The sequence below is a fragment of the Nicotiana sylvestris genome, chromosome 6 (genome assembly GCF_000393655.2).
Source record: "Nicotiana sylvestris chromosome 6, ASM39365v2, whole genome shotgun sequence".
Taxonomy (NCBI): domain Eukaryota; kingdom Viridiplantae; phylum Streptophyta; class Magnoliopsida; order Solanales; family Solanaceae; genus Nicotiana; species Nicotiana sylvestris.
Genome location: NC_091062.1, coordinates 149,387,033 through 149,402,017, shown reverse-complemented (window position 1 = coordinate 149,402,017; position 14,985 = coordinate 149,387,033). Strand labels below are relative to the sequence as shown.

Sequence of the window (14,985 nt, the reverse complement as noted above, 5' to 3'; positions counted from 1 at the left end):
TCGACAATATCGAGGCATATGAGCGGGACAGAAGCCCTCCAAATATGTCGGCCGAACGTGCAATACGCTGGCAGGGTACCTATCACCTCATCGCTGTACGGCGTCCAGATGAACTATCAAATAAGAACACAAACCGTTAGTATGCAATATGCACAACACTAAGTTAATCTATAATAGGTAAGTTTAGTTAGATATTCACCTATGCGTCCTCCAGCAGATCCAACACATCCCTGCAGAGGGGAGATTATGATGGGCATCATACTCTCGTGCAAGAGTACGACGCATAACCCACCTACAGGCTAGAGGGAGTTGCGGAATTTCTACATTAGCCGGTAGTTGTGGTAGAGGTGGCTGAAACTGCAGAAATCGCTCCCAGACCCAAACCTAACATACAAAGTTGACGTAAAATATAAGATTAACTATAACTAGGTAGAATTGTAACTAATGGACATATTATTTGAATATGTTGTCACCTGTAGAAGCGGCAGAAAGCCACTAACGTCTCTCTGTGTGCCGATGCAAGCCCGACACATCTGCTTGTACAGATATGAGATGACAACACCACCCCAGCTGTAATGGCTGTATTCTCGAACCGGGCAATATGATGGAAAAACTGAGGCTTACTAGGTTCTCCGAAGTGTTCGAGAACAAGACCCCCCCAAATAGAAGGAGCAACAACATCCTCGTATATTGCTGTACATCCACCTCCGCTGACTTGTCGGTGATAATATGGTGGATCTGCACCAGGTGGTCTCTAATGGGGACCAACTATATACGACTGGACCGAGACGCTACCTCCTCGTCCTCCGGCATGAAACTCGTGAGCATGTGCAGCATATCCCAATATGCCTGCCGCGAATAATATCTCATGGTTGTAGACAGTAAAACTGGCAAGCCATCAGCGGACATGCCATATAAAATCTCAGCGTCGTGGAGTGTGATGGTGGCCTCGCCGATGGGCAAATGGAAAGTGTGCGTCTCCGGTCGCCACCGCTCAATCAAGGCCGTGATCAAAGCATAGTCGAGCTGTATCCGGCCAATCCTAATAAACCTATATAATCCCATCTCCTCCAGGTAATGGACCACGCGGGGATGTAGAACGCGGGGAGGACTCAAAAACTCCCACAATAGATCCACTCTCCTAGCCCGGAAAGTCTGCGTAAGCAACTGTCTGTCCCATATATACTCGGATCTATGCTGGGGCTGTAGGGCTAATAGATCATACGTCCGAAGGCCGGAATGTAAAGTCGCGTCCATGTCGTCAACTGTAAATTCATATTTTTAATAACTTAATTGTACAAATTATATATATATATATATATACCTATGAGTTCCGGGCTCGATATTTTGAGGCCCAATGGCACAAACTACCATTAATAATTATGTATTTTTTTATAATTTAAATTCATATTTTTAATAACTTAATTGTATAAATTATATATATATATATATACCTATAGGTTCCGGGCTCGATATTTTGAGGCCCAATGACACCAAACTATCATTAATAATTATGTGTCTTTTTATAGTTTAAATTCATATTTTTAATAACTTAATTGTACAAATTACTAATTATGTGTGTTGATACAATTATTAACTTAATTGTACAAAGTTTGCATTTTCAACAACCAGTATAAGATACTTAAACAAAATGAATTCTAAGCTAAAATACTACACATTACTACGCTACAAGGCTCTAAATTTTACTACGCTAAAAGGGTCTACGTTTTACTACGCTAAAAAAGTCTAGATTTTACTACGCTAAAAAATAATCTAAACTAAACATAAACAACAAATAAATTTAATTACAAATAAAACACAAAACGACATGAAAACACATATATATATATATATATAAATCAGGATATTAACAGACAAATTTATTTTACAAATTTATATTTTTTTTAGAAAACACTAATATCAAATTCGGATAAATTTAACATGCTAGTTTCGAAAAAAAGCACAAACCGAAATAAAACACATACAAATCAAATAATATGCATTATTATAAATGTTTCAACTTAAAATAAATCGAAATACCTCGATTTAGAATTTTCGAAAAGTAAAAAGATTGAAATTTTGACTCCGGAAGTGTGAATCACTAATAACACGAAGCTCTACTCGAATGTGGGACTTACGTTCTTCAAGTTTTATGTGCCGGGGGGACCCAGATTTTTTTTTAAATGAAGGGCAGCAGCGGGTAGGGGGGACCAAGAAGAGAAGAGAAGAGTTAAATAACGGAGGAAGAAACGATGAAGAAGACGGATGAAATTTTTAAAAAAAGGGTATAACACCAGTTATTGTGGCGCTATACCTACGCTGTGTTAGCTTTTGCAGTATAGCGCCACAATATCTGGCGCTATACACCGTTACCGTTAATGTATAGCGCCAAATATTATGGCACTATACATAAAAATATAACTTTTTTTACCACCTATTTATGTACTTTGAGTCCAAAAGAACCACATTTTGGTTCCGGACTCCTCTCCCCTCGGGAACAAAACCCAGTTGCATCCCAATTCTTCTTCCTTCACCATTGTTATCAGACCACCAAAACCCCCACGGTGAATCACCACCACCATCACCACCATTTCACATACCTACCAGAAACAAAAATCTTCAACCAGTTATAACCTTAGCACTTCCTTCATCTCTCATATTGATTTCAATAGATAAATTTAAGAACCTGCTATAAAATACTTTTACAATCAGAGAAGAACCAACAGTAGAGAGCGAGCAAGAAAAAAAAAAGTCCAGCTAACAACAACCGGTGGAAAACCTCGATCTCGACTGGAAATTTATTCTTCGACGATCTTGTACTACAACCTTCGACAATCTCTCTCCTTTTCTTCCATTCTTATTTCATCATTTCAGAAACACCTTAAAAATTACACGCTCCTTCAACAATCAGATCAGATAACTACCGAGTTTGATGGAAAAATCTTGACGACGATTCCAATTCGGTTAGTGACAACGAGAGCTTTGACATCGCTACGACCAAGAAATTTTGAGAGTAAGCTAAGGAAATTTTTAAAAAGTGTTTTTTTTGCAATTGTTCCCCTGGATCTTCTATAAAGAATGGAATTGGAGATTTTAAAGAGTGGTCGTGGTGGATTTTTGATGAAGAATAGCTAAAACATAGTAAAATTTTAGTTAAAACTAAAATTTTCTTTGGCTCTTCACTCGCTCAAGAGAAGTATTGTTCCCACAATATGACATGTCAGCTGTCTGTGTTAAATAGACACACTTCGGAAGCAGGTCGAGTGCCTAATAGGAACATGCCTAACTTTTAAGTATCTAAGTGAAATATGGTGTCAAGTTTAGGTGCCGATTTGGCCTACTAAAATGAAGTGAAACAACTAGATTGAAAATAAAATGATCAAAATTATCCGTCCTATGTTTTTAGTAGTACCAACATTATTCTTTTAACCGTAATTTCTATTTGTTGACAAAAAGGTGGACATTTCAAGTATAATTATAGTTAAAACCTGAATGGTTAGTGAATTTGGATTAGATTAGAAAATTATTTTCAGTTTGCTCCACAAAGTAGAGTTAGAAACTTAGAATTGATAGGCAGGAATGTAATATTTAGAAGTCATTGGAGTTAAGTGTAGCAAAGTAAAACAAGGGTGGTTAAAACGTAGACTTCTTTTCCAATTAGGGTTTCCATCCAGCCGTCTTATATATATAGCTCACTCAGTAGCATGTTATTAGAGAGAAAATAATTGAGTCGGATGAAGGGGATGAGGGGAGCTTTTGGAGTGGATGGAGCGTTAAGATATCATATTTATGTTAAATCATAAAAATTGAAATCTTGCCAATGCCATCCATTCCTATGGCTTCAAATCATTTCTCCCTTTGCTTTTTCTCCATTTGCTGAATCAGTTACATATTGGGTTTCTTTGTATGACTTCTGAGCTCTCAGTCTTGTTGAAATTCTTCTTGTGTGCTGTTATGGATATTTTAATTTAATTTTGATGAGTGGTGATTGTTTGATTAGAGTTTTATACGGTTCTATATTTCCTACTTAATTATATGTATCTAAACTTGGGAAGCATGTTTGATAGTTAATTTAGGTCTGTGAATATTTTTTGCTGAAAGGAGATGGTGAAGCTGTATGCTTAGCTGAGATTTGAGTTGTAGATCTGGGATGACTAACGGGGTTGAGGTTATTAGTTGATAAGAGGATTAGCTGAATTTAGTCATTATTTTAATTGAAGAGTAATTGATGGGATGACTAAAGGGGTTGAGGTTATTAGTTTCATTGCAGGAGAAGGTATCAAATATATAGGGGCCATACGCATCTCTTCTTATCTTTTCTCGTATTTAGCTTATGTTTCGGTATTTTAATAGTTTATTACTCTTTTCAACTTTTTGAATCAAATTCCTTATTTTTTTACTTTCACAATTGCAATTGTAGCTTGTCTCTGTAAGGTGATAATGAAATTTATCCTTTATTTATCCTTTCCATTCACTCGGATTTCTTCCGTTTCATCGATTTTTTACTGATCCCATCTTAAGGATAAGGATCACCTTCAGTGATCCCTCTTATTCCTGTTTAGTCCCCTTCATTTTGGAATAGGTGCATAGATATACATACATCCATTATATGCCTGCAAAAGAATGTACGTAAAACTTCATAATTCAATATAGTTGCACTAGAGAATAGGTAAAACCATGGCCATTGCATTGTGTAAGCTTGCCATTTTTCTGGATAAGCCATATGAACTGCTTGATTGATTTTCTAAAAATTTACTTATTCACTCTTTTCTCTGTTTTTAGTGAATAGCATCCTCATTTGAATGTCATGTGTTAATTCATTTGACAATTGAAACGTTCTCCAAATAATGGATTTAATAGCCTGTTTGGCCAAGCTTTTTTTCGGGCCAAAAATACTTTCTTTTTGGGTCCAAAACCACTTTTGGCCAAAAATTGAGAGTGTTTGGCCAAACTTTTGGAAGAAAAAACGTGCTTTTGAGGAGAAACATAAGTAGTTTTTGAGAAGCATAAAAAAGTAGTTTCTCTCTAAAAGCAATTTTAAGAAAAATACACTTAGAAGCAGTTTTCAAAAGTTTGGCCAAATGCTTTTTAAATTAATTAGCGAAACATAAACTGTTTCTCACCTAAAACACTTTTTTGAAAAGTACTTTTGAGAAAAACACTTCTTAAAATAAGCTAATTTTAGAAGCTTGGCCAAACAGGATTATTAGGGTGTCGAAGCATATCAATCACTTCCTAAACTTAGAAAGATGCCCCATATAATTGGTAGATCTACAAAACCTGCTGCTAGTCTATACGCCACACTGTCCTGTTATATCCAGAATTTGTTACTCCTGGAACTCTCTATGGAACCTTAAGCGATTAATCCGTGTAGCATCACTTATCAGTACTCAAATTTCTTGAACATAAGTTTTTTTCTTGTTTGTTTGTGCGCTGATAAGATAAGAATCTACTTTCTGTTCCTTGCCTACTCTTGTGGGTTGAAGCTTAAATGGATGTATGTCTGATACTTCAATCATGGCAGTTTTATTCTTCTCATGCTAATTCCAGTGATTGGTCTAATCTTCGCTTCTTAACGGATGCTTCCTCGACTTGCTCTAAATCAAAAGTTGTTCTCATCTGTGGCTCAAACTTTAATTGTTGTGCAACTGTAGTTAAGAATAAGGAGTTGCACTCCAATGATGTAGTTCTGCATTTCACCACCACAAAATTTGCTCTAAATAAATTTTTCTCTTAATTGTCTTTGAATGACTAAGATTGATTACTTAATCGAGAATCTCTCATTGTAGTGCAACATCCTTTTCGTTTGTCATGAAGGTAAGTCATGTTCTCTTTGAATGTTTCCCTGTGTCGACGAGCTTATTTCAAAGGTTATAGTGCAGCTGAGAAATGCAGAGCCAAGAAGGTTTAAGCTCTCATTAGATTTTTCTGTCCTCGGAAAAACCTTTAAAGATGGAATAACACCAATTTCCTTAATGTGGTACTCTCCAGCGGTGTAATTTTTTCTCCTATGGTCCAGTGTTATCAAATGCGTGCTTAAGCCCTGAAGCGAGACTCAAAAATGCTGAGCTCTTTGTCTCACTTAGCGGGCACTTTAATATTATCATCAAGACTCTAAGACATACTTTTTCTTGCCAATGAACATAATCCTAAAGAGGCGATACAAAATAATTGGTATTTCACTTTATCATAAATTTTCTTCAATTTCTTTGCCCATATATTTGATATTCATGCTTATAGATATTAGTGTTGAACTACACATATTTGTAATTTTTCTCAATTTGCACCTTTCTTCGTTAAAGCCCATGCTTTATTTGCGCTTTCCTCTTAACCCCTAGTCCCTACAGTCCTAAGAGTTTTTTTGCGTTGTTCGCCTTTGATAAACATTGCTATAGTCCAGATAGTTGCTTCTAATGGGCATTGCCGCAGTGGCTCAACAGTATGTTTTCTCAGCGGTGTTCCAACCTTAGAGAAAGATGTTTTAAAATTCGGGTTGTCGTATCAAATTATGCCAGCTCTGAATTGTACCACAAGTGCTGAACTTTTTAAGCTTCGTCCTCTGAACTGTCGTCTCTGATCATTTCGGGTATTCGTGTTTTTAAAATTTCGACGTGTCTTATCTGATGTCTCATGTTGCTAGAGGAACTCAAAGAAAAGAGAGTTATCTTGTTGGTTGAAGCTCATGGACCAAGAAGTTTTTCTTCTTGTAAAAGGGACTACTAGTAAACATTGGGTTGGGTGATGGCAGTAGACCACATCAACCCAAAAGGGAGGTCTTCCCAAGGGAAATTAACCTGGATTTATCTTAGGCATACTGAAAATGTAGGTATTCAATTCCACATGTGGATGGTATAACAAATAATTTAGACTGCATGTTCTTAAACTTTAGACTACATGTTTTGAATATTGAAGAACACACTCTGGACGATTAATAAGCCCAACCCAGCACTGATCCCTTAGTCTTGTACCAGGACGGTTCGATCCACTCTCTTATCGAGCTGGTATAGCTGAATCTGGCTAACCTGATCCACTTGTCATGTATACTCAAAAGGGGCTCGCTTTGGGTTTGGTTTTGTTATTTTCTTCTTAATATTAATAGCTGACTCAATTCATTGTTTATCTTTTCTAGGCGATATATATAAGTTATATTTTGATAAAGGTTTTTTTTTTGGTAACAATGTAAAATATTACCATTAACATCAACACAATTACACTTATAAGGCAACCTTAATCCGACCACATATCATAGGCCCCCAAACCAACAATTTCTAATTGCAAAGTAGCCGCTAGACAAAACTCCTACACCTGTGTGCTTTCTTTGGCATCCTCATATGATCTATCCTCTCTGTAACTTCCCTCTTTATTAGTGTTACTATCTCTGTTCTATATATGTTTTTGCCTTGAAAAATTTAAAATTCCTAGCTCTCCAAGTGTGGTATATCACTGCTCCATTGATTGCTGCTATCACCTCTTTTCTAAACTGTTCCCAGTGCTTCCTTTTAATCGTTTCCTGCATTTGCTTGAAATCACCTTCCCGCACTGTCTGTCCTATCCACTGGTTGACCTCACACTTACCGCTTTGATCCAACCTTAGTCGACAAACAAATGTCCTTTGTTTCTGGCTGCTCTTCTTCACACAGGCTGCAGTTTATATTGTCCACATGGATTTGCATCCCAACTAGTCTATCTTTTGTGAGTAATCTCCCTTGAATTGCCAACCACATTACAAATTTGTGTCTAGGTTGAGCCAAAGCAGTCCACACCAAGTCTGCAATCTCTACTCGTGGCTGCTGACTTGCAATAGCAAGATAACTGCTGGTTGTGGAGTATCTTCCTCCTGAAGTTAGCATATATCTGTCTTGTGAATACCACCCTTGCATCACTCCTTTGAAGGAGTTTAACTTCCTCCAATACCAACTACTATCTATAGGAGGAATGTGTAACCAAATACTATGGTTAGCTTTCATATAGACCCCATGAACCCATCGCACCCAAAGGGACTCCTTGTTCATCACCAACTGCCACGGTAGTTTACCTACTGATGCTATTGTTCCATACTTTGCATCCTTTCATATTCAGACCTCCTAGTTTCTTTGGGTAGAAAACTTTCTCCCATGCAATCGATGACACTTTCTTCTGTCCTTCAGTCTTACCCCATGAATATTCTTACATAGTCTATCCACCTCTTTTAACGCACTTTGAGGTAGAATAAAAACTGCCCCCCAGAAACTATGTATAGAAAAGAGCGCTGCATTAACTATCTGTAATCTTCCTGCATAAGACAACTGCTTAGAGCAGGTGACAGTGATCCTATGTGTAATCTTCCTAACCAGCATTTGGCAATCAATCTTGTTCCATTTCCTTAGTGATAATGGCAAACCTAAGTACCTGATAGGAAATGTACCCAGTGCAAATCCTGTTTTTGCTAGCAGTAAATCCCTGACCCCTTCTTCTACTCCAGCTAGAAACATACTGAATTTGTCTATACTGGCAATTAGACCTGAGACTTTGCTAAAGTGGTCTAATGCTTCCATGACTTTACTTATTGAGTTCTCATTGCCTTTTCTATAAACATGTTATATATTGATTATTCATATAGTATACCTCCGCTAACTATTTTTAGTTTGAGCAGTTGGGTGATTGACTATTTAGGTTAAAACTCTTTTCATTTTTACATAAACTTACGCCACCTAATCGGCTCGAGCTATAAACTAGAGTAAATGTCAAAGTAAAATATTAAAATAGCATAGTGAAGCCTAATACTAAAAATATTATAAGTGCTTACACTAACCTAGCAATCATCCAAGTGTATGGTCGCTAGAATTGATTAGAGGAAATTAAGGTGGACTGTCGGCAATGATAGACATTGACTAGAATTGAAACTGTATGATTAGAGGAAATTAATTAGGAACAGCAATCATCCAAGTGTTTCAATATCTTTAGCATCTTTAGTGGCCAATAGGCATATGTTCGTTCTTTTTCCAGGCGAATGATTTCCATCCATAAATGTTTTCATGATAGTGCGATGCCTTCCCTTTTTTCTTCCGAATAAATTTTAGAACTCTGCTTGGGAGGGATACATGTCCTTTCAATAAGAATCTTGAATTAGTATTAAACCTATTATTTTCAATTTGTTCCTAAGGTAGTGAGTTAGTGCATAGATTGGGATGACAAACGATGCGGTGCGGATTTTGTATGAACTCACAAAATTTCAAACTGCCCCGCCCCGTATAGCATTTCCACCCGCGTCCACCCACCCTGCATATCCACCCGTGTCCACCCGCCCCAACCCCCCCTTGAATTTTTTTTCTCTTTCTGTTTAATTTGTTAGTTTTTTTTTTCTCGTTCTGTTTAACTTGTTAGTTTTTTTCTATATATATTTTTGACTGAAATTTTCGATATCAGTTTAGGATTTAAGGATGGATGCACCTGCTTTATTTAACTTTTCTAATATATTGTATAGGATTAAAATAGCATAAAGTCTAAAAATAGTAACTGAGATCTTTAGACATTAAATTCTCACATCTATGAAGAGAAAGGGGATCTAAAACAGTAGGTATTGTTGATATTTTCTTGATCTTTAAATTTTCGCCGGTACTGGTTTTTGGTAAACGGGAATATTTCATTAATAACAACTAAGGCGTTACGGTAGCATATGAAGTTACATTCCTGCTATCATGGATAGCTAGTACGCATGAGTTTCCAAGTCTTGCTAACTTATTACACATAGATATTGGAACTATTCTACTAGACGATAAGCCTTCTTTATCTGCTTGAAGGATTGGCAACACAGACTCTGGGGTAGGTTATAATAGATAGATGATGATAAATTTTCGCCGGCACTTCTTTGTTGAACATTGATAAATAATGATCGTATATGTCATAATTTTTCTGTACAATTATTCTTATTTTTCTCTATAGTATATTCCAAAATTTAAATCTCAAGAAAAAAACTCCCACATAAGAGTCCTTTCTATTTAATACTGTAAATCATTTCAAAGTACAAATCAACTAACTAATACACTACTAATCGTAAAGGACGAGAAGTATATTCTTTTTACTTTTTGCTTGAATTAATCCTACTCCGGCGTCCAAGCCGTTGCGCCAAAAATATATATTTCGCTTATTCTTATTACCATTATTTTTAGTTTAAAACACATCTTTCTTCAAGTCTAGATATCTTAAAACCTGATTATATGCTTTGAAATGGAATCGGTTTGTCCACTGTTCATATTATTATCATAAAGGTAAGATTTTAAGATTTCGCTTAAAAGTTTGTAATTTTATAAAAAAAATTAAACCCTAACCCGCACCCTCCCTCCCCCCGGCACCCGCACAGAATATAAAAAACTTTATTTCGATCCGTCCTGCACCTGCATATATCTAAGCCCGCACCACTCCGCATATGTCTAATGTTTAACCAAAAATATATTTTTTGACCAAAGTCTAATTTTAGAAGAAAACAAGTTTCTGATAACCAAGTTTTGCTTCACTTTCTCAACGATATCAAAGGAAAATAACAAGAATAAATAAGGGAATAATTGATTGTGGTCACGCCCAACTACGCCTTATAAAAAGGATTAAGCGGTCGCTGCAAATATATAATCCGGTTCAGTCCGGAGTCGAATCCCACATGAAACTAATCTATTTAACACAACTTTTAACACTGCTAATGAATCGCTCAAACAATCCCCGGATGCAAGATTTTTAATGGATAATGAGTAGACTTTAGTTAACTAATGAAAAACAATAATAAAACTAACAATAATCAAGAATAGAGTTGAATTCACTGGTAAAATGGTCTAGGGTTATTGAATTTCCCAATTGTCGGATTAATTCCTAACACGTTAGCTATAATCTCGCCGTAATACTCTATAAGAAATATGAGTTCTAGGTTACCGCAATTATCTCTCGATCAATTACGATAATTTACTAGAAGTATTCTCTCGAACTACTCTAGTTAACAATTTATGCAACTCAGAATTATTCCACCAAAGCTTCGTTATATTTAACCCTGCTTTTAAATTCAAGTAATTAATCTCTTAACTTACCTGAAAGTGGTATTGTTCAACAACAATATAACCTAGTGTTCTTTCTCAAGCAACACAAGGTAACTAGACACGATTAATCAAGGCCTCTTTCAATTAATCACAGGAAAATACATAGTTGAACAATTATAGAGTAAGAAATGGCTAATTATATCAAAACGTAATCAAAACTTCATCCAACAATTGGTTCCATCAACCCTAGATTAAATGTTTAGCTACTCATGGTAAAACAAGATAAAGCCATAGAATAATTCATAATTCACAAAATAATGATAAAAGGAAAAAGAATGAAAAATTCTAATGGTGTCTTGATCTTCTCACACTTGTTCTTGCCTCCAATTGAGTCTAAAAACAAGCTTCTTCCCACTTGGGGTGAGTTTGTTGAGTTTATATAGGGTTAGGATAAGTTTCTCACGCTTTACACTTTGGCCCCTGAACTTTCTTGGCATTCTCTAGATCGACCGCAGTTGCGGGCCAACTGCGGTCCGACCGTGGTAGTTTTAGACAATTCCATTTTTGCACCTTTTTCCACCGCGTTCCAGCCGCGGCCCTACCGGTCGCGGTGGACTGTTGCCCATTTTTTCTTCGCCTTTTCTTGCTCGTTTTCATCCGGGCTCTTCTCGATTGGCCTTGTATCTACATATTTGACCCCAAAACACTTTATATCCTCCTCCTAACTCAGAGTAGCTCCTGCAAAGCATAAAAACCTCAATTAGAGCATTTTATTATCATTTAGCACTTAAAATATCAATAAAGTATGGTTAATTTAGAGCATAAATAGCATATATATCGCATAATATAGGCTACTATCAATACCTCACACTTAAACTGTTGCTAGTCCTCTAGCAACAAAACCACACTCTATAGGCCTAATCATCACTAGGTCACTTCCCTACTCCTTATACCAAGAATAATTCATATAGGTAGACTACCTTAGCGTAACATCCTAACCTCAAGAGTGGACTCTCTCTCTAGCCACGTAATGTCCTTAACCGGTTTTCATACTCTCAGTCAGAGGTCCAGACATACCTTCCCTTCATGAATCACATGCCTACTCACCACAAAAGACTTGTGTCATGGTCATTGTAATTCACACACTGAGGAATTCAAATACGTAAGATTTCACTCACCCTCAGAAATAAATTCTTATGCCACAAACAACGCACCATAGGCTTGCCCATCGTGTAATACTCGACTAATCGAGCTCATTTGGTCTAGAATCAAGTAGGACTTTATTTGGTTGTAATGTTGGCTGCTGGACATGTAGGATACATATGGGTATAATGACTACACCTCCCTAAACACTTCAATACATTTTTCACTTTTAAGCCCATACCTTTATCAAACCTTCATTCCACCTTTACATCATTGAGTTAAACCCCCTACTTCTTTAAGCACACTTCCTCTTTTAAAAGCCACCACCATTTTGAGACTTATTCTTTTAAAAATTATTCAGCTCAGTCTCTCTCTTTTTTTTAGAGAGATTATGGTGGCTTCTAATATTGCTTATCACACAGTGCACCTTTTTTTTCTCATGTCTTCTTAGTTCCACTCAAAAGCCCAACCATCCATCCCACACTTTAACTTTTCCATATTCATTACAATTCAAGTATTTCTAAGAGGTGATAGGGTTCAAAAAATAGACAATTCACAACTTGGGTAAGGCTTGTAATGTGGTTGCCAAAAAAACAGGATTACAAGCTCAAAGGGGTTAACTAGGATATATACAATCAGGTGGGTGAAAACATATATAGATAGGTTCAACAAGGAAATACCTATATCACTTTCCAGACCAATTAAGACTACCATTTCGCTTCGTACACACACAAGGTAAGTTCTGGGCATTTGAGTGTTAGCATAGAATCCACAAAGCCTCACTCACACATGACACATGACTCAATTCAGTTAGGACCATCAGATACTCTGCTCAAGGTGCTTAAACCAACTCAAGAACACACAATTTAAGGCTTTATTGCTAAATTCAACTAATGAGCCTAAGTGTCACACTAAAGCAATCTCTATTCAAGGTATGACGAAGCTTGTGTGTATAGGATTTTCTGCTCGTACTCTGTCAAATTCTAGTATAGTTTATGATATCGTCCCACAGAGATTGGACAATCTAAGCTACAAACTTATAATATTTTGACTACTATTTGAGAGAACCAAATTGATGAAAGGTGTGTTTGAAATTATAAATTAAGACAAATTTCTTCTGAAAAGTTTATATTTAAAAAGAGTTGGGAATCGTTGAATTCACTTGATATATCATTACAATAAAATCTCAGTTTCATACGTATTTCTCTAAAGAATAATTGTTTATTGCTAATACAATTATATTTTTACACTAAGAAATAAATAAATAATTAACACTCCGTGAGGTTATGTCAATTAATTGATTTAAAACTAGTGACGATTAAACTAAAGTATCTTGCCTGAATTGTGCTCAAGCGTAGTAAAAACTTCGTGAGAATATTTTTACTAGAAAATCAATAATCTTGCCTTCAACTATTTCTCCGTAAGAATTAAAACTGAGGAAAGCAAGATTACAGATTTGAAACAATAATCTTACTAAAGATTACTTTGACTCTAATATTATGTGCTCAAATGTAGTAAAAACTTCGTGAGAATATTTTTACTAGAAAATCAATAATCTTGCCTTCAACAATTCCTCCGTGAGAATTAAAACTGAGGAAAGAAAGATTACAGACTTGAAATAATAATCTTACTAAAAATTACTTTCACTCTAATATTCTATTCATCAGTTATTATATATTAATTTTGCTCTGTGAGAATTACAAAATTAATATAAGAATAACTTAGATATAAAATATGTAGATGTGATAATAATGATTAAAAAATCATCATTCCATCACAATATGAAATGTAAATAGAGTTTCAGGCGAAGAATGTATTGAAACTGAGATAGTATTATAATTATATCAAGCTTCATCAACTATCCCAACAAAAAGAATTACTTTATTATGACGTAAGAAAAGCTAAAAAATACTTTCAAAAGACTAAGAATATTTTTACTACAAAGAGAGACTAGAGAAAGAGACCAAGATTACTCTCCTCTTTCTCTTTAGAACATAAGAAAAACTAAATAGGAAAATGGATACAAAGTGGGATGTTCTTTCTTCTTCAATCATATGCCTATTTATAAGAAAATTTCTACAAGACCTTGGTGAGAATTTGCAAGATAATATCAATATATCATATGGCCTTGATGAGAAATTGACATGGTAATTTGTCATGAAATTTTGGTGAGAATTCGCCATAACTTTTATATCTCTTGACTTTGTGTAGTCTTAGATAAAATTGTCACGGATGTATTCTTCTTCCTTGAACTGTAGGTTATATCTTTCTCTTTATCCATGAATTCTTTTTCCTGCAAGAATTGTTAGAAAAGTGCGAGAATAGGATATAAATTGGTCATGTTTTATATCTAAAATATTATATTTTTTTTATTAAAATATAAGAATAATTTATATCCATCAAATACCCCCACATTTGAATTTTTGCTCGTCCTCGAGGAAAAGAATTTTGAAATATATATATATATATATATATATATATATATATATATATATATATATATTACTATTTTTTGTTTAAAATTATGGCTACTCTTGTAAAATGAAAATTTAATTAAATAAAATATATCATGCTTTCAAACTTTATAAATTTTCTATATTCATAAAATCTTTACCTTGTTTTTACTTTTATTTTTATTCAACAAAAATTGTACCTTCTTTCTTTTTGAGACTTCTCTGAAATTGATAACTTTATGATCATTTGCATTTAGTATTCTTCATCATTTGTCCATAGGCTTGCCCTTTATGTCTATCTCCACTAATGTTGTCACGACCCAAACCCGGACCCGGTCGTGATGGCGCCTCTCGTGAAGACAAGGCCATCCAATTAAACCCAATTCACT

General features: G+C 35.4%; 1 protein-coding gene across 1 annotated transcript; it reads right to left on the bottom strand.

The window, feature by feature from the left end:
* Nucleotides 1–7,571: 7,571 nt before the first annotated feature.
* On the bottom strand, nucleotides 7,572–8,534 carry LOC138871455 (uncharacterized). Its single transcript, XM_070149336.1, has 2 exons — nucleotides 8,171–8,534; nucleotides 7,572–7,924 (listed from the first exon to the last, which is right to left on the bottom strand). Exons 1-2 carry the CDS (start codon nucleotides 8,532–8,534, stop codon nucleotides 7,572–7,574), a joined length of 717 nt encoding a protein of 238 aa, XP_070005437.1.
* Between the last annotated feature and the right edge of the window lie 6,451 nt (nucleotides 8,535–14,985).